The 19,402-nt window shown below is 39.6% G+C and overlaps 2 protein-coding genes across 7 annotated transcripts in view; both read left to right on the forward strand.

The window, feature by feature from the left end:
- Nucleotides 1-16,820, forward strand: part of apc (APC regulator of WNT signaling pathway) — a 41,062-nt gene extending 24,242 nt beyond the window's left edge. For all 6 annotated transcript variants that reach the window (XM_056261556.1, XM_056261554.1, XM_056261555.1 and 3 more), the window contains 12 exons: nt 362-470; nt 604-717; nt 840-923; nt 4,489-4,563; nt 5,354-5,452; nt 5,558-5,936; nt 6,354-6,449; nt 6,565-6,704; nt 6,794-6,871; nt 8,971-9,087; nt 9,174-9,388; nt 9,479-16,820. In XM_056261556.1, the coding sequence (XP_056117531.1) occupies nt 362-470; nt 604-717; nt 840-923; nt 4,489-4,563; nt 5,354-5,452; nt 5,558-5,936; nt 6,354-6,449; nt 6,565-6,704; nt 6,794-6,871; nt 8,971-9,087; nt 9,174-9,388; nt 9,479-15,839 (7,867 nt within the window). In that variant the 3' untranslated portion in view covers nt 15,840-16,820. The remainder of the gene's footprint in view (nt 1-361; nt 471-603; nt 718-839; nt 924-4,488; nt 4,564-5,353; nt 5,453-5,557; nt 5,937-6,353; nt 6,450-6,564; nt 6,705-6,793; nt 6,872-8,970; nt 9,088-9,173; nt 9,389-9,478) is intronic.
- Nucleotides 16,821-17,858: 1,038 nt separating this feature from the next.
- LOC130094963 (C3a anaphylatoxin chemotactic receptor) lies at nt 17,859-18,909 on the forward strand. The gene has a single exon (XM_056261582.1). The coding sequence runs from the start codon at nt 17,859-17,861 to the stop codon at nt 18,885-18,887; it is 1,029 nt and encodes a 342-aa protein (XP_056117557.1). The 3' UTR covers nt 18,888-18,909.
- Nucleotides 18,910-19,402: the final 493 nt, after the last annotated feature.

The following is a 19,402-nucleotide window of genomic DNA, read 5'->3' on the forward strand; positions in this document are numbered from 1 at the left end:
AAGGATCACGTGACACTGAAGACTGGAGTAATGGTCACAGGAATAAATTACAATTTTAAATATATTTAAATAGGAAACAGTAATTTTAATATTATAATAATTAACAAAATTACTGTTTTTACAGTATTTTTCATCAAATAAATGCAGATTTGGTGAGCAGAAGAGACTTCTTTCAAAAACATTTACAAATTCTAAATATTTAAATTAATTGCTTTTGAAAAGCTTATAGAGGAAATAAGTTGCATTTTGACTACTGGAACCTTACTGTCATTACATTTTGATCAATAACAACTTGAATTTAGTGAGTCTAAAGTTCAAATCAAATGTGATTGTTTTCATGAGTGACTTTTCTTCCCATTAGGTCTTTGTTGATGGCAGAACTTGAGAAGGAAGAAAAAGAAAAAGACTGGTATTATGCGCAGTTACAAAACCTGACCAAAAGGATTGACAGTCTGCCACTGACTGAAAATGTATGTAAAAAGTATAAAAGCTACAATTTTCAATGTGGCGTTCAATGCAGTCGATTTAATGCACATCATTACTTGTATGATTTTGGACCTTATATTATATCTCTGTAGCTTCACACTTCTTCTGCTGTTGTAGTTTTCTCTCCAGACCGATATGACACGCAGGCAACTAGAATACGAGGCCCGGCAGATTCGAGCCGCCATGGAGGAGCAACTGGGCACGTGTCAGGACATGGAGAAACGGGCACAGGTGGGCTGAAATGCAGAAACTGAAACACTAACAAAAATTGTTCATGAAACTAAAACAGGCTTCTAAATTTAGAGTGTGAAACCAGCAGTTTGGTGATTGAAGTTTCCATCATTTGTCTTCAGGGCCGAGTCGCTCGGATACAGCAGATAGAAAAAGACATGCTGAGGATTCGGACACGTTTACAGGCCCAGTCGGCCGACACAGAGGTACTGGATTATTCTGATGCCTATTATACAGCCGTGCTTAGAAGGAAGAATTGAACGTTACACTTAGGAGGATTAGTAGCAATTAGTACAGCTCAGTGTTGTGAACTTTATTTATGTCCACATGAACAAGTGAAAGTCATTTTGTGAAGTCTTGTTTAACCTTGTAAAGCCTGACATATGAAATAATAGTCTGAAAAATCGAATGTTATTGAAGCTTTACACAAATTTTTTTTTTTTTAAAAATCAAAGTGTGTTTTATGTTGAGTATCATATTTGATACATCAGGGGTCTCATTTATAAAGCGTGCATACGCACAAAACGGGGCTGGAAACGTACACTACCGTTCAAAAGTTTGGGGTCAGTGAGAATTTTATTTTTATTTTTTGGAGGAAAGAAATCAATACTTTTATTTATCAAGGACAGTAAAGACATTTATAATGTTACAAAAGATTCTATTTCAAACAAATGGTGTTCTTTTGAACTTCCTATTCATCAAATAATCCTAAAAAAAAAAGAAAACTGTACAACTGACAGACCAACAACTGTTTCAACATTGATAATAATAATAAATGTTTCTTGAGCATCAAATCCTCATATTATACTGATTTGTGAAGGATCATTTGACACTGAAGACACTGACACTGGTGATGCTGAAAATTCAGCTTTGATCACAGGAATAAATTACACTTTACTATATATTCACACAGAAAACAGCTGATTTACACTGGAATAATATTTTATACTATAACTGATTTTTGTTGTATTTTTAATCAAATAAGCGCAGCCATGGTTAGCAGAAGAGAATTCTTTTAAAAGTATTTAAAATCGTACCGACCCCAAACTTTTGAACGGTAGTGTACGTACGCCAGTTTCCATGCAAAGGTTGTGATCTATAAAAAACTAACTTGACGGGAGAATGTGCGCACCTTTAAGCAAACTTTGAGCCGTGCGTACGCACATTCTGGAGACAAAGGGAATTGGCGACACAGATGGTGAGTTGGAGTTAAATCTCTTTTTGGTCACTTTAAGACAGAAAATCTAAAGAAAATGATACATATACAGAGAGATAATACAAATATAATTTCACTCACCAAGCCTATCACTTGAAGCAAATATCCATCCCTTCTTAAATGTCCGCGCCAGCGAGCGCGTTGGGCCGTTTAGTGAAACTGACGCATATATAGCCTATCTAACGGCAGACGAAGGAAAACCGTAAATCTTTATTATGAGTCATAATCATAAATAGAGTGCATGTTCACAATGACACTTTAAATAAATAAAATAATGATTTAAACTATGTTTTACTTTTGATATAAACATTTAGATTAAATATGCCATTCCCATTAATGGAGTTAAACACTTAAACTACATGAAATCATTACTGAGAAGTTACAACATTTTTTTTATATTCATTAAATAAATATTTGTTGTGGATGCAATGCTTTTGAACACTTTTCCTCTGGCATTCTGTGTTTTAATGTTTTATATACATAATTGCTTATCTACTAATAGCAGATTGTCTGAGAAAATAGTTTCGTGCAAATAATGCACAAGATCTATCTGTTTCCATTAAAAATATAATAAATTAAAAATACTATTTGGCCAGTGAGATTGAGAAACTTTCTCTGAAATGTATTTTACACTATTTGATTTATTTATTCAAAAACAAGGCAAGGATAGGCTTATGATTTTTATTAATGTAGCCTAATGTGACAGCACTTCCGTATTTCATATTTTCCTAATATCTTGTATCGTTAAACATGGTATCACGTGGATGAATAATCATATGCAAATGGTATGCAGATGAGGATATGCATAGCTCCATATATGGTTATTTCGGGGAGGAGACGCATGTGCGCACATTCTTCCACTGACTGGATTTTATAAAGTGAATTTCGCGCAGGTTCTGGCGTACGAACGGTTTTATAAGTCTGAATATTTTTTAGCGTACGCCATTTTTGGCTTTCGGGCGCACGTACACTTTTAGTAAGGATCCTACGCACAGTTTTATAAATGAGACCCCAGGCCTTTATGGCTCATATAGTTTGATATAGTGAGAATATGGAGCTCATATAAAAACCCTCAGTTTTATTCTTTGTAATTTTATTATTTATAATAAGATGATATTTATTTGACAGAAAAGTCACATAAAATTCTGATAGCTTGTAATGTAAATCAATGATATCTTCATAACAGTATAACAGACTACTTGCATAAAATGCATATTAATATCATAGTTTAATGATCAAAGCTCTGTAGTTTCAAAAAAATGCAGTGCCATACAATACAATGATTATTGAGAGATGAAAAAAATAAATGTTCCTCAAAAGGATAATGGATCATATTTGATACTCACATTTGAACATGATTTTTTATAAAAAAATGATGTATGAATAATGAAGTAAACCTAAGTTGCTTCAGTCCAGTAAGTGTTCATCTTGAAACATTAAATCAATAAAGATTTCACAGCAAAAAGACACGTGATCCACGAGCTGAAGGTGGATGTTTTTACAATTATATTAAAAGGCTTTTTGTTGCTAAAAAAAGTATAAACTATCGATCAGATGACAGAAGGCATGTGGAAGATTAACAGGTCTTCAACAGTTGATAATTTAGAGGACTTTGAAATAATAAATATGATACTTTAGGCTTTATAAGGTTAATCATATTTTGATGGAATGGAAATGTGTTGTGCAAGCATTTGTTCCTCTTCACATGTTTAATTCATTTTCTTTAGAAAGGCTGTACTTCCATTTCAGCATCATTTTTTTTTTTTTTTTGTGCACGTTTCAATGTCTTAACTTCTGCTTTTAGAGCTTGTTCTGTAGCGAATGGAAATAGTGCACATAAAATGCTTCTGAGCATTAACACTGAAGCCATAAAAGTTTAATTGAATTTGCATGCTCTGCTAATGTATCGTGCTCGGTGTGGCTGAGCGTTAAAAACAGTAGTCACCTAGGTTTAGGATGCACAGCTATGTTCACATTTAGGCATTACATTTACTTTTATGCATTTGGCAGATGCTTTTATCCAAAGCGTCTTACATTTCATTTGCATTCAAGATATAAATGTCATGCTTTCCCTAGGAATCGAACCCATTACCTTGCCATTGCTATTGCAGTGCTCTTCTGTGCCACAGGATGTCTATGTATATTATAGTAAAATAGTGCACAAGTGGAAGTTTTTGTATGCAATGCATGCTCACTAACATGCTCCGAGTTTGCACGTGATTTTCCCTTTAAGTGGATAAATCCTATTGGACACTTCTGCTTTTCCTCCCCCTCTGTTGTTTCAATCCTGTTGGCTGAATGAGGAAGCAATGTAGGTCAGAAAGAGCCTGGTGCTCTTGCAGCTGCTGTCCTGTAGCTCAAGACTACTCAGCCTCGCTCCGTATCTCTATACGCTGATTTATCCCTTCTTCACAGAGCTGATTACACAGGTTATCTGTCCCATGTTCCACCTGCCTTGACCTATGTCTTTTCCTCCACTGTTGCACAGTGTGACTTACTCTGTCATTTACTCCTTTTAACGTGCTGATTCCTCATCTTCCTCTTTGAATCATCAGGTCAAGCATGACCCTGTGACTCAGACTGATGGGGCTCATGCATCCGGAGATGGTGGTAGTGCAGTATGCTCACAGGTAAGAACTGTATCTATTTGCAGTAGTCTCCCACTAAATTAGACTCATTTTGTTGATGGTCTCATGAACAGAAGTGTTTTCCGGTGGCCCTTTTTTCAGCCAGTGGGTGCCAAGGATTTCAGGACCTTTTTAAAAAAGCCCTTTCAGTCTATGCCAAGAGCTTCGGAGTGCTTTGAATAATAATGATTTGAATGCAGATGCTAATGGTTTTATTGTTCATCATAGAGACCTAGTTAGACTTTGAAATTCTAAGCAGAATCAGGAGGGGTTTTTTTTGTACTTCACTGTTTCACTTGCATTAAGCTTGTGTGGTATTTTTCAGACAGATGGTGTGAGCTGTATGTCACTAGATTAGGTGCAGGGATCGAGTTTAATTCTAGAGTCCATACATTGTTTACGAAGCACAGAGAATTGCCTCTATTTTGTGTTTGCAAATTGTATTTTATTTTTATGCATCTTCAGTTTTTAAGATTTGTATTTGATCTGTATGTATATACTTATTTATAATAAAAATGTTGTTGTTTTTTCAATATAAAACAAATTCAGTGATACAATAAAACACAATGCTTTCCCTTAACTTGACATACAATATGTTCATGATATCTTAACGGTAATTTGCCGGTTATTTACCAGTGAAGACTGTATGTGTGAAAGGGGGTAATGACATTTTGTAGGGTGTCTAATATCTACAGTGGCAAAATAAATGTAAACTTGTTGAAAGGTGTTTGATTGGGTTTGCTGAAGACCTGCAAGTTGTTTGAATCTGCCTTGTATTTATTTTGCCTGACAGGGCTCCAGTTCTCGGGTCGATCATGACACCGCCAGTGAGATGAGCAGTGCGGGAAGTTACTCCGTTCCACGCCGACTGACAAGCCATCTGGGCACTAAGGTTAACTTGTGCTAGATTTTAGTAGTTCTCAATGCTACATTTTTTGATTTGACAATTAAAAAACATAATGTCAGCTTGCAGTGAATCAAGTCTGCATATGTTTAGGTGGAAATGGTGTACTCTCTGCTGTCCATGCTGGGGACCCATGATAAAGATGACATGTCTCGCACCCTTCTGGCCATGTCGAGCTCTCAGGACAGCTGCATTGCCATGCGCCAATCCGGGTGCCTGCCGCTGCTCATCCAGCTACTCCATGGCAACGACAAGGACTCTGTATTGCTTGGAAATTCTCGCGGCAGCAAAGAGGCCCGGGCGAGGGCCAGTGCCGCCCTGCATAACATTATCCATTCACAGCCCGATGACAAGCGTGGCCGACGGGAGATTCGGGTGCTCCATCTGCTGGAGCAGATCCGAGCTTACTGCGAGACCTGCTGGGAGTGGCAGGAAAGCCATGAGCGCGGCGTGGACCAGGACAAGAACCCAAGTAAGGCCCAACACATCTGCCATTGATATATGTAAGGTGTCAGGAATAGCATGGAGGGATGGGACATGGCATCCTTGTGGTATCATTTTTAGTTTCAGTAACTGTGTGGATTAATAGAAGTGTTTTCTCATCAGGTGTTTCGAAATCTACCTACAGTGTTAACTTATATAAAAATGTTCCCCCACTTTATATCAATTAACGAATACAGTATTTAATAGTTTCAGTTTTAGTCTTCATTTTAGTTCACAATAACAATTAACATGCATTAATAAACATTTTATTAATTTATTAATGTGATTCATATTAAATGCTCTGATGGGAAGGAGTTTAATAGATGACTCTTCTAAGTGGGTTGTCATAAAATTAATACATGTGGAGCTGTACAACCTCATTAATGTACTTTTGCGTTCACTGCAGTGCCTTCTCCAGTCGAGCATCAGATTTGCCCAGCGGTTTGTGTTCTCATGAAACTTTCATTTGATGAAGAGCACAGGCACGCGATGAATGAGCTTGGTAGGTTTTCCAAAAGTATTCATTTATCCATAAAACTGTGACATCGATTAAACGCATCCTCCAGTTTTGTCTTGGGTAGACATTGACTAACTATTTCAATATACTGTTTATGCAGGTGGACTTCAGGCGATTGGGGAGCTCCTGCAGGTAGACTGTGAGATTTACGGTCTTACCAATGATCACTACAGTGTTACACTAAGACGATATGCTGGCATGGCTCTAACTAATCTTACTTTTGGAGATGTAGCTAACAAGGTGCGTTATTTCTCTCATCATTGTCTGTGTAGAATTCCATGTATGGTTTATTGCTGTCTTTAATTTTTACATTCTTGTTTTGTCTACAGGCAACACTTTGCTCAATGAAAGGTTGTATGAGGGCCATGGTAGCTCAACTAAAGTCAGAGAGTGAGGACCTACAGCAGGTATAACTCTTTGGAAATACATATCATATTTTGTTTGTGATGCATATATTAGTTAGGGTCTTGAGACTTTGGTCTGGGAACCACATGTTCATTTTCTCGTATTTGAGGCGTGGTTTACGAATGCCCAGAGCCGTTTATTGGGTTCTAAGAATGTCTATCAAATGCGCCTGTACGTAGCTCATAGCCAATCGTTTCAATTATACCAGATGACGTATGTAGAGCGACAGAAATTAGACGAGGAAGACGACGATGGGTCAGAGATTTATGTGTACACGATGGCGTGTATCTAACGGCCGTTTCACACCGCATGCGTGAGCGGCACTTATTTTTTTCGGCGTGCATGTTAATCAATGAGTGCATTCACACCGGGAGCAGGAGCAGCGCGTGAGCGTCGAGCAGGAGCGTCGCGTGAGCAGCGGGGATTTCGGCGTCGAATCTGTTTTTGCATTGCTCACGCTCAAAGTGAAAGCACACTTTTGATGGACAAAAATAAATATGATTTCACACAAAAAGTGCCCAAAATGCACAGAATAAGCATGTCTAGTGACGTTTTAATAACTTGAGTAGGCAAATAAAAGAAAATAAAGACTCAAAAATATTTATAGAAGATTTAGGCTACCCGGTAAAAACTTGTTTTTAATTATTCAGTTTGGGTGAAAGTTGTGTATTATATAAAAAAAAAAAACTAAAGTAAACTAGCCATAAAATAATATGTATAAACGTTCTTTTAGTTTATGTAACACACAGACAGCTACATAGCATAACCCAAATCAAACCCGAGTGTGTGGTTTGTGTGTTGCAGTTGCAGTCTTGTAAACATATCGAAAGTATGACTGAAACTAATAGATTGGAGCCATTTTCTGGGTTGTTTTGTTGTTTAACATTTATATGCGAATGTTGTTGCTACACCTCCCCATTACAAACTTTCAAGAGTATCAATGTTATAAATGACCAACTTCTAAAAACAAATCTATAGTTGTCTTGCTCGCTTATATATTATGTAGCTTTGGAGTCGCTGCTGTGACACTGTACAAACGCTTCCAGTGTGAAAACCTAGCAGCGTGAATAAAATCAGCTGCGGCAAGGTAGTATGGGGAAACCCAGGCTATATATTAGTTACATTATTCCAAAAAAGCCACAAAAAAAAATCAGTCATTTCATGATGCATGTTACCTAGAAGAAAGACATTAATGCAAAGCTATTGTGCTAAGAGACTTTATACTTCTTTGTGTAATTAAGGGTGCTCCGATCGATCGGGTGCCGATCGTCATCGGCTGATGATTGTTTTAAATAGTTTGATCGGTGGTCTCTTTAAAGGCCGATCAGATGATGCATCTAAAATAGTTTCACTACATTCACCAGTCGGGCAGTTCTACCAGGTGTCTGAAAAGGACAATACATTTGCAAAGTCATTGCGGAGACATTGCAGTGTAAAGCAGGAAACTAGGGCTGTGCCATATTAGTGCATTTCTTTTTTCTTTCCTTCACAGCGGTGATCAGTAACGGACGATTCTGTTTGCAGTACATTTCTGTACAGTGCTCTATGAAAGTTACTTTTGAAGGTGCTATATAAAATAGTAGTTATGTAATTAAATATAGTTAATATTATTGTAGTTATATTATTATTAGTAGTAGTATTATTACATCCCGATCGGAGCACCCTTATGGGTAATTGACAGTGGTCCTTGTGGTGTCATAATTTTTAGTTTATTGATTGTGTGGATTCATATAATTTTTAATTTTATTTTTAAGTGAACATTTAGTAAAAACCTTTTTTTTTTCAATTTGTGTACATCTTGTGGTCATTGAATTATATTTTATATCAGTGTTATTTTAGTATAATGCATGTACTATTATAGAATTTATTTATTAATTCATTTATTATTTATTTTGAATTGGCTATTATTTTTGTATTTTCAGTTTTATTCATTTTGGTCTGTGCTTTTGTCTTTTTGTTTGTTTGTTTGTTAAATATTTATATGCAGCTTTATTTTTATTTTAACTTTAGTTACATTTGAGTACTTAAGCTTAAAACTATTTTATTTCAGTTGCCAAGGCAATATTTCCAATTTGTATTAAGAGACTCTGTACTGCTTTAGGTAATTGCCAGTGTTTTGAGGAACCTCTCATGGCGAGCTGATGTGAACAGTAAGAAGATTTTGCGAGAAGTCGGCAGTGTTAGGGCCCTGATGGAGTGTGCCTTAGAGGTTCAGAAGGTGAGGTTTCTCTGAAGCTCTTTAAAAAATTTCTGTAATCAGAATGCAGACGAGTCATTAAACTGTCTTTCATATTATTTCTACAGGAATCCACATTAAAAAGTGTCCTGAGTGCCCTTTGGAACTTATCCGCACATTGCACTGAAAACAAAGCTGATATCTGTAACGTTCCTGGAGCTTTGGCATTTTTAGTGAGCACTCTAACATACAGAAGCCAAACCAACACCCTTGCCATCATAGAAAGTGGTGGTGGCATCCTGAGAAATGTGTCAAGCCTCATCGCCACAAATGAGGAGCACAGGTAGAGTATGCTATATAAAAGCTGTATGTTCACAGAAGTTTAATTTGTTTACATGGGAGCAAACCATTTTCTCTTTTTTGTTTATTTCAGGCAAATATTAAGGGAAAACAGCTGTCTTCAGACTCTTCTTCAGCACCTTAAATCACACAGTTTGACGATAGTGAGCAATGCCTGTGGAACACTGTGGAACCTCTCTGCTCGGAATGCAAAAGATCAGGAGGCATTATGGGACATGGGTGCAGTTAGCATGCTGAAGAACCTCATTCACTCCAAGCACAAGATGATAGCTATGGGAAGTGCAGCTGCTTTGAGAAACCTTATGGCAAATCGACCTGCCAAGTATAAGGATGCCAACATAATGTCCCCTGGATCCAGTCTGCCATCCCTGCATGTAAGAAAACAGAAAGCACTAATTGAAGAACTAGATGCACAACAACTATCTGAAACCTTTGATAACATTGACAACTTGAGCCCGAAAGCCTCCCATAGGGCCAAACCAAGACATAAGCATAATGTCTATGGCGATTATGATGGTGTCTGTCGATCAGATGGCTATAACCCCAATGGAGTCGGTGTTCGCTCACCTTATATGAACACCCCTGTGCTCTCAAGCCCATCCTCTCGAGACAACAGAGGAAATGTAGAAAGTGTCCGAGCCGAAAGGGACAGAAGTCTAGATCGAGAGCGAAGGGGATTCCATCCAGATCCTGAGGCTATCAAGAGAATGGTGCAGATTCCCACGACTGCAGCTCAAATTGCAGTGGGTATGGAGGAAGTGCAGAGCATGCATTTAAGTATGGATGATAGAACTGCAGGATCCACACCAGACCCTCATGTAGTGCAAGATGACATGATCCGGCGTCAAACTGCTGTTCATGGTCACCAAAACATGTACAACTACAGCAAAACTGACCCATCGGGCAGACGGTGCCCACTGCCCAAACTGGAGTCCACAGCTTCTAATGACAGTCTTAATAGTGTTAACAGCACCGATGGCTATGGAAAGAGAGGTCAAATGAAGCCCTCAGTGGATTCCTATTCAGAAGATGATGACGGCAAATGCTGTGTCTACAGAAAATATCCTGCAGACCTTGCCCATAAGATACACAATGCAAATCACATGGAGGATGACAATGGAGATCTTGACACACCTATTAACTACAGTTTGAAATATTCTGATGAGCAGCTAAACTCTGGTCGACAAAGCCCAAGCCAGAATGAAAGGTGGGCAAGGCCTAATGATGAAATGAAACGGCCAGATCAGAAACCATCGAGATCGCAAAGCCCAGGATACCCCATGTACTCTGAAGGCAACAGTGAAGGAGAAGATAAACTAAAAAAGTACCAGCCCAGGTTTGTTCAACAGGACCTGCCTGGATTTAGATCAAGGGGCTCAACTGAACAAATCAACAGTGGGTCAAGTCATGGACTTAACAAAAAAATCTCTCAAACCATCAGCACTGTTGATGATTATGCCGACGACAAACCCACAAACTACAGCGAGCGCTATTCAGAGGAAGAGCAGCTTGATGAGCAAACTCCCAACTACAGCATGAAATACAATGAAAATCATCATGTAGAACAGCCTATTGATTACAGTTTGAAGTACTCAGATGCTTCTTCCAAGAAGGCCATGTTTAGTCATTCAAAGCCATCTTCTACCCAAAGTTCTGTCAAAGACCATTTAAGCCAAGATAACTCCTCCTCTGTGGCATCATTAAAGCATCAGGGTAGGCAAAAGCAACTCCACCCTTTCTCTGCTCAAAGCAGATCAGGACCTGTGAGAGCAGTTCAGAAGAACTCAACATGCAAGGCTCCCACAATAAATCAAGAAACAATACAGACGTATTGTGTGGAGGACACGCCCATTTGTTTCTCACGTGGTAGCTCTTTATCGTCATTGTCTTCAGAGGAAGATGAAATGGAGAGCTGCAAGCGTAATGTCAATTCAGCCAACAACTACCCAACTCTACCTATATCAGAAAAAGAATCCACTAGTAACATTGCATCTGACCAACGCACAGCTGAGAGCCAATCGTCAGTCCATTATGTACGCATCAAGCCTCCACGAAATCACTTGGGACATGGAGATGGTTCCAGGCATCACAAAACGGTGGAATTTTCATCAGGTGCTAAATCACCATCCAAAAGTGGTGCCCAGACACCCAAAAGTCCCCCTGAACATTATTTGCAAGAGACTCCGCTTATGTTCAGCAGATGCACATCTGTCAGCTCCCTTGACAGTTTCGAAAGTCATTCCATTGCAAGTTCTGTACAGAGTGAGCCATGCAGTGGGATGGTCAGTGGGATTATCAGTCCGAGTGATCTGCCTGATAGCCCTGGGCAAACAATGCCTCCAAGTCGCAGCAAGACGCCACCACCTCCACCACCACGATCCACATCAGTAAAACAAAAAGTTACTGTGCCACCCCACTCAGAAAAACGTGATTTGGTTCCAAGGCATGCGGTTGTAAGTGCTGCTGTACAGAAAGTGCAGGTTTTACCAGATAACGATACTCTTTTACATTTTGCAACCGAAAGCACTCCAGATGGTTTCTCTTGTGCTTCAAGCCTTAGTGCACTAAGTTTAGATGAACCCTTTATTCAGAAAGATGTTGAGCTGAAGATAATGCCCCCAGTTCATGAGGATGACCATAGTAATGAGGCAGAGCTTGAGACAGAAGACATCCAAGAGCCTAAAGTTCAAGAGAAACCACCATCAACATCTGAAGCCGGAAAAGACATCTTGGATGACTCGGATGATGATGATGATATAGAGATTCTAGAGGCTTGTATTAACTCCGCAATGCCAACAAAATCATCAAGAAAACCCAAAAAACAATCACCCTCAAGCACCTCAAGACTACCACCACCTGTGGCTCGTAAACCAAGTCAGCTCCCCGTTTATAAATTGTTGCCACCACAAAGCAGAGGACAACAGCAGAAACATGTAGCTTTAACACACGGTGAGGACATGCCCCGCATATACTGTGTTGAGGGAACACCCATTAACTTTTCCACAGCAACATCTCTCAGTGACCTCACAATTGATTCACCCCCAAATGAGTTGGCTGGTATTGAAAGTTCAGCTCCCCATGCAGAAGCACCTGGTCAGAGACGAGACACTCTGCCAGAGGGGAAAAGTGCAGAAGCTAAAGATACAGGTTTATCACCTCCCATGCAGTCTGCTTTTGCTGAGAACGAAGGGGACGATATTCTTGCGGAGTGTATCAATTCAGCAATGCCCAAAGGCAAAATTCACAAGCCGTTTAGAGTGCAGAAGATGCCTGATCAGGCTCCGCATCCATCTACCGCCACTGGCAGTCTAGTTCAGCAGGACCTGGAAAAGAAAAAGCCAACTTCTCCTGTAAAACCTATGCCACAAAGCAATGAGTACAGAGCAAGGATGCTCAAACGGCCAGAAGCTCCTAATAGCTTGTCAGAAGCAGCATCATATCCAGATAAAAACAAAGAAACCAAAAAGCAGGAGCCCAAAGTAATCACAAGAGAGTTTGCCGATAAGCCTTCTAATGCTGAGGAGAGACCACGTCCTGGGTTTGCCTTTGATTCTCCGCATCATTACACACCAATTGAGGGCACACCTTATTGCTTCTCTCGCAATGATTCACTGAGTTCACTTGACTTTGAGGATGACGATCTTGACTTGTCTAAGGAAAAAGCTGAGCTACGAAAAGATAAAGAGCAAAGAAAATTCCCCCCTGTGAAGTGCAGTGTAGAACAGCCAGTAAGCACCAACAGAGTATCAGCATTTCAGACTGCTCCAACAAAACCCATTCAAAAACCTGTAAGTTTTCAACAAGCACCCAAAGAAAATACAGTTGCAGTGTGCGACGAGAAGCAAAAGTTTTCCATTGAAGACACACCTGTATGTTTTTCAAGAAACTCATCACTTAGCTCACTAAGTGACATCGACCAAGAAAACAACAACAAAGACTGTTCACACAAAGATGATGCAACTCAGATGGAAGTACCTAGGCCGCAAGCCTCTGGTTATGCGCCAAAGGCTTTTCATGTGGAGGACACCCCTGTGTGCTTCTCTAGAAATAGTTCCCTTAGCTCTCTCAGTATCGATTCTGAAGATGACCTTCTCCAAGAATGCATCAGCTCTGCAATGCCAAAGAAAAAGAAACAGCCACAAAGAAGCAAGGCAGAGGAACAAGGGGGTAAGGAAGAAAAGAGCTTATTGGCAGATGGTATTTTAGCAGAAGAACCGGATCTTATGTTAGATCTCACGGACACACATAGCCCTATTTCAGAGCAAGCCTTATCACCAGACTCTGAATCATTTGATTGGAAAGCCATTCAAGAGGGCGCTAATTCTATAGTTAGCAGTCTACATCAGGCTGCAGCGAGTCTCTCCAGACAAGGTTCTTCTGATTCAGACTCTATTCTCTCTCTCAAGTCGGGCATCTCCATTGGATCACCTTTCCACCTTCCTTTAAATCAAGATGACAACAAGCCTGCTACAAATAAAGGGCCAAGAATACTAAAACCTGGTGAAAAAAACACTTTAGAGGTCAAAAAGAAAGAGGAAGAATCTGTTAAGAGTCTGAAAGGAGGAAAGAAAGTGTATAAAAGTTTAATCACAGGAAAGCCTAGACCCAGCCTAGAAAGCATGTCCTCTCAGCACAGACAAGCACAAGCTCCTGTGATCTCCAGAGGGAGGACAATGATTCATGTTCCTGGTGTGAGGAGCAGCTCTCCCAGCACCAGTCCAGTACCCAAAAAAAACCCTCCGCGTGGCCAAATGTCAAAACCACCATCCCAAGCATCTGGTCCAGGAAACTCTCCAAGAACAATGAAAGTCGCAGCAAATTCTGAGCCTAGTCCTGCCAGGGACTCACCATCCTCTCAAGGAGGCTCAAGTAAAGCTTCCTCTCGATCTGGGTCTAGGGACTCTACACCTTCTAGACCAGTTCAGCAATCTCTAACAAGGCCCATGCAGTCTCCTGGTCGTTCCTCAGTTTCACCTGGTAGGAATGGTTTGGGCCCATCTAACAAATTATCTCAACTGCCTCGCACTGCTTCCCCCAGTGCTGCTTCAACAAAATCTTCGGGATCCGGACGCATGGCTTACACTTCTCCAGGGAGGCAACTGGGCCTGCAAACACCAGCAAAGCAGAGTGGTTTGCAGAGAAGTACCAGTGGAATTCCTAGAAGTGAATCTGCCTCAAAAAGTCTAAACCAGTGCGGAACCACAGGCCCTTCAAAGAAGGCAGAGTTGTCCAGAATGTCATCCACAAAGTCAAGTGGGAGTGAGTCTGACCGGTCCGAGAAGCCTGGACTTGTTCGGCAGTCAACATTTATCAAAGAAGCCCCTAGTCCAACACTAAAAAGGAAATTAGAGGAGTCTGCATCTTTCGAGTCCTTGTCTCCTTCGTCTCCAAGCCAGTCACAGACTCCAGTATCTAGTCCATCCTTACCAGATATGTCACTTACTCTACCTTACCAGGGAAGTGGTTGGAGAAAGTCCCCTCATGATCAGAACTCTGCAGAGAATGGTGATAGCAAGTCACTCCGAAGGCAAGACATCTCCCGATCTCATTCAGAAAGCCCTTCCAGGCTCCCAATCAACAGGACAGGGACATGGAAAAGGGAGCACAGCAAACATTCATCTTCTCTCCCAAGAGTAGGCACTTGGAAAAGAACTGGCAGCAGCTCTTCCATTCTCTCTGCTTCGTCTGAGTCCAGTGAAAAGGGGAGAAGCGAGGATGAGCGGCAACCTGCTAATCCACCTCAAAAATCAGGTAAAGAGGGGGGCCTGGAACGCAAAGGAACATGGAGGAAAATGAAAGAGAGTGAAACCTCATATGCACCTTCTATGACATTAGACTTACCAGATTCAACTGATGATGCTGCTCATTCAATGGGTGCTGCTATGTCCAAGACAGAAGATGTCTGGGTGAGAATTGAAGACTGCCCCATAAACAATCCAAGGTCTAGTAAATCACCCACAGCAAACACACCTCCTGTTATTGACAGCCAGTCAAGCAAAGGGCTTCCTTGTGACAGGGACTTAAGTGAATCACACTCAAAACAGGCACAAGGAAGTGAGAATGCAGCTGTGGCCCACCTGGGTTCAGAAACAAATCTGAATTTACTCAGAAGTAGCGAGTCTCTTGATAAAAAAGTCACTGACATCAAGCCTGCACCAAGTAATCCAAACATTGGCACAGAGGTCCATGAATTCCCAGTTGCTGAACGCACACCATTTAGCTCAACTAACTCTAGCAAACACAGCTCCCCTAGTGGTGCCGTGGCTGCTAGAGTAAGTCCTTTTAATTACACACCAAGCCCCAGAAAGAGTAGTGCCGACAGCATAACTCCTAGACCATCTCAGATCCCAACACCTATTACAAGCAGTGCAAAAAAAAGAGACACTAAAGGAGACACGACTGAAAGTGGGTCTTACATTGTCACCTCTGTGTAAGTTTGGAGTTACTCATAGATCTTTATGATGACAGCCAGAAAAACTTATTATAGACTGTTTTTCTTTTTTTGTGGAGACAAAATGCCACTTTCTTAGAACTTCTTGTTATTGCACCCTGTGTTAGGAAACCTATTCTGCTGGTTGATTGCTGTTTAAGCTAAAGTTGGTTTCAAATCCATAGTAACAGCAGTAGGGAGACATCTGAGAGTAAAAATGTTTGACAATTTGTACTGTACAGATTTGATTATGTATATATTTAATTTAACCGCACATCAGGATCCTGTATTTAGCTTGAATTGACAAGAATTACGGTTAATTGTGGAATATTTGGGATGCTGTGAAGCTTCTGGTGGAATTCAATATTGCATTTGATTTTATTTTATTTTTTAAACAAACTGTAAACCTGTATTAATTCCAATGTTAAACTCATTCTCACTGTTGCATATTGTATGTTACATAATGGATTTTCTCCTTGCATGAACCGATTCAGTGGTATAGTATTTCCTATAAAGATAAACATTTCTGTGGACATAATATGACCTGTACTGATAGCTGTAGTGTAACATTTTACACTTTTGTGTGTGCGCTTTTGACAGCAAGAAATAACTCTCAAAACTGTTGAATGATGTTGACGGTTGACATAGATTATATGAAAAAACATAGTTCCATTGCTCTGCTGTTTGTGTATAGTTGTTGCCAGATGAGGTGGGTGGGTGTCTTTTCAATGAAAGACTGAAGTAATGTTTGAAAATTAAATTATTTCTGTAGGTTTTGGTGTTGGTACCTTTTTAAAGCTCATTTGCTTTCACTTTTATTTAGTAATTAAGCACATAATTAGGTTCAACTGTTTTGCCAAAACCACGGTGTAAATAATCACATTTTATTTTAGTTTTTTTATTTGTATTTTTCTCATGCAATAAAGTGGGAAGATCAATGTTTACAAAATATTTCCAATAAAAATATTAAATTACACAATAAACTGTATCATTTTTGTGACTATGTCTTGAATGTTTATTCCAGACTTTTAATGAGTTTAAGGATCTATTAATCTGGAAAAATGTTTTTTTCTTTTCATCCATAGAGACTCCTTTTAAAAGTTTCTTTGTTCCCAGTTTAAATAAGTAATCTCAATTAATTGTGTGTTACTTTTTTGGGTGCTCTGTTATGTTTTTTTAAGGAAAAAGAGAGAAAAAAGAAAACTATCTAAATTTTGTCCGAATTTAAAACTCATGGGTCATTTAATGTAAGCCAACTCATCCAATTTGGTAAGGCAAACAAATATCTAAATACCTTCCTGGTTCACATGTAGTCAGCTCTTAGGAATGTATTACTCACAAACAGTCATGCTGACTGTAATCTGCCATCATTTTGTAAACGGATTCCACATTATGATGCTATTGCCATATAGTACGAGTTTAATTACATTGTCTTGAGAAACTGCTGTTTATTTGGGGGATGTCTGGTGGTTACAGCCTTTTCTACATATAGCAGCAAATAGTGACTGGTCATAATGTAACTTTTGCAGTTTAACAAGTTGTTGATATCCACAGCTGTTACTTCTCTAATCGTGGTTTTGTTTTACCACTCTTTAAACGAGGAAACCAAGAATCTGAAACATTGTATTAGATTAGATCAACATTCTAGAAAGAATAATGAAAATCATTGTCGGTTAAATAAGAAATGTATTCATGTAGTTGGCACAAGCGTTCTTCTGTAGTCTTTTAATCAAAGGACTTCCTTCCATTTCCTGTGGTTCCGCCTTAAAGTGGCAGTGAAAGGGGGGAAAAGTATCACTAGCAAGTACAGAGCAGCTGGTGAGGTGAGTACACATTGTAAGACAATAATATCTGATGTGCATACAATATTAACTTTATTGTTGCCTCACTCAAGTTGCTTATTTTCCTAATCTGTAAGTCATTTTGGATAAAAGCATCTGCTAAATGGGCTAAATGTTTGACTGATATAATATGTGATATTTACAGGATAAACAGCACTTTGGACAGCATCAACTCAAGCAAAATGAACCAAACGTCTGCCGAAGATTACCTCTACTACGTGAACTTCAGTGGATATGAGGATCAGTGGAGTAGTGATGAAAGCAAGACAAACCTAATGTCTTCAGAGGTGAGCAATTCTATGAGGGTGATTTCTCTGGTGGTCTACAGCCTGACGTTTCTCCTCGGCGTTCCCGGAAACATCTTTGTTGTGTACATTGCTGGAATGAAGATGAAGAGGACCGTTAATACAGTATGGTTTCTCAATCTAGCCACTGCCGACCTCCTGTGCTGCCTTTGCATACCGTTCAGTATGGCGGAGATCCTTCTTGACCATCACTGGCCGTATGGATCCGTCATGTGCAAGATTCTCCCCTCTGTTATAGTTATTAACATGTTTGCCAGTGTTTTCACCTTGAACTTGATTAGTCTTGATAGGTTCACCCAAGTGATCACACCGGTTTGGGCTCAAAATCATCGCAACTTGTTTCTTGCACGGCTGTCCTGTGTAGTGGCCTGGGTTCTGGCTTTGGTGCTCAGCTTGCCCTTTATGATATTAAGACGAACTTTCACTGATTATAACGTCACACTTTGCACATTTCATGCTGAGGAAGAAGGTGACTTTGCAACATCCGGAATGTTGAGTATCATCAGATTTGTGTTTGGCTTTTTGATACCGCTCATATGCATCACATCATGCTATGGAGTCATCGCACGCAAGCTAGGCACGAGTAATTTTCACTCTGGCCGAGCGTTTCGCATCATGTTGGCTGTTATTCTGGCATTTTTTCTGTGCTGGCTGCCGTATCACACGGTGGACTTGATAATGAAGTACGGAGGGGAATCAAGGGACTTGGCTTTGGCCCTGGATCCATTGGCCATCTCTTTGGCGTATATCAACAGCTGCCTGAACCCCATTCTCTATGTTTTCATGGGGCAGGATTTTAAGGACAAAGTTAAACTTTCTCTAAGACGTGTTTTTGAAAGGGCTTTCTCTGAGGAGGGAACGCAAATGTCACGATCCACCCAGTCACAACAAATACACTCAGTGTAGTGAAGATATAAACTTTTATCTGTTTGATCTGTTTCTATGGCAAATATATGCACTTTCAAACAAGACTCTTTCTTGCTTTGATGTTTTGTATCTTACTCAATTACATGAGTGCGACTTGACGTGTCTTTTTTTGGTTAGATTATTCTCAAAATCATTTTCTTGACCAAATACACTTGTGAAGTATATCTTGACAAAGATATTTTGCCTTTGTTATTTCTCTTTTTAAAATGAAACTTAAAGATATGCAAAACATCACAAGTAGCTTATTCTAGCACGTTTCAGTAGGAAGTGTCACCTTTTTAAAAAACTTTCTGTCGAGAAGTTATGAAACTCTTATTTAGTGCATCTAAAACATCTGCAATGAAACACATATGATAGAGAAGGAATATTGTTTTATGTTACAATGAGTTTTGATATTCTTAGCAATGCACAGTTTTTGTTGCACTGTTTTTATCTTTATTTATATGAATTAACAGGGTTTTTGTTGATGACAGTAGCTTGCAATCTGCAATACT

Source organism: Rhinichthys klamathensis, unplaced genomic scaffold, assembly GCF_029890125.1.
Source record: "Rhinichthys klamathensis goyatoka isolate OS25496 unplaced genomic scaffold, OSU_Roscu_1.1 h1tg000183l_1, whole genome shotgun sequence".
NCBI classification, from domain to species: domain Eukaryota; kingdom Metazoa; phylum Chordata; class Actinopteri; order Cypriniformes; family Leuciscidae; genus Rhinichthys; species Rhinichthys klamathensis.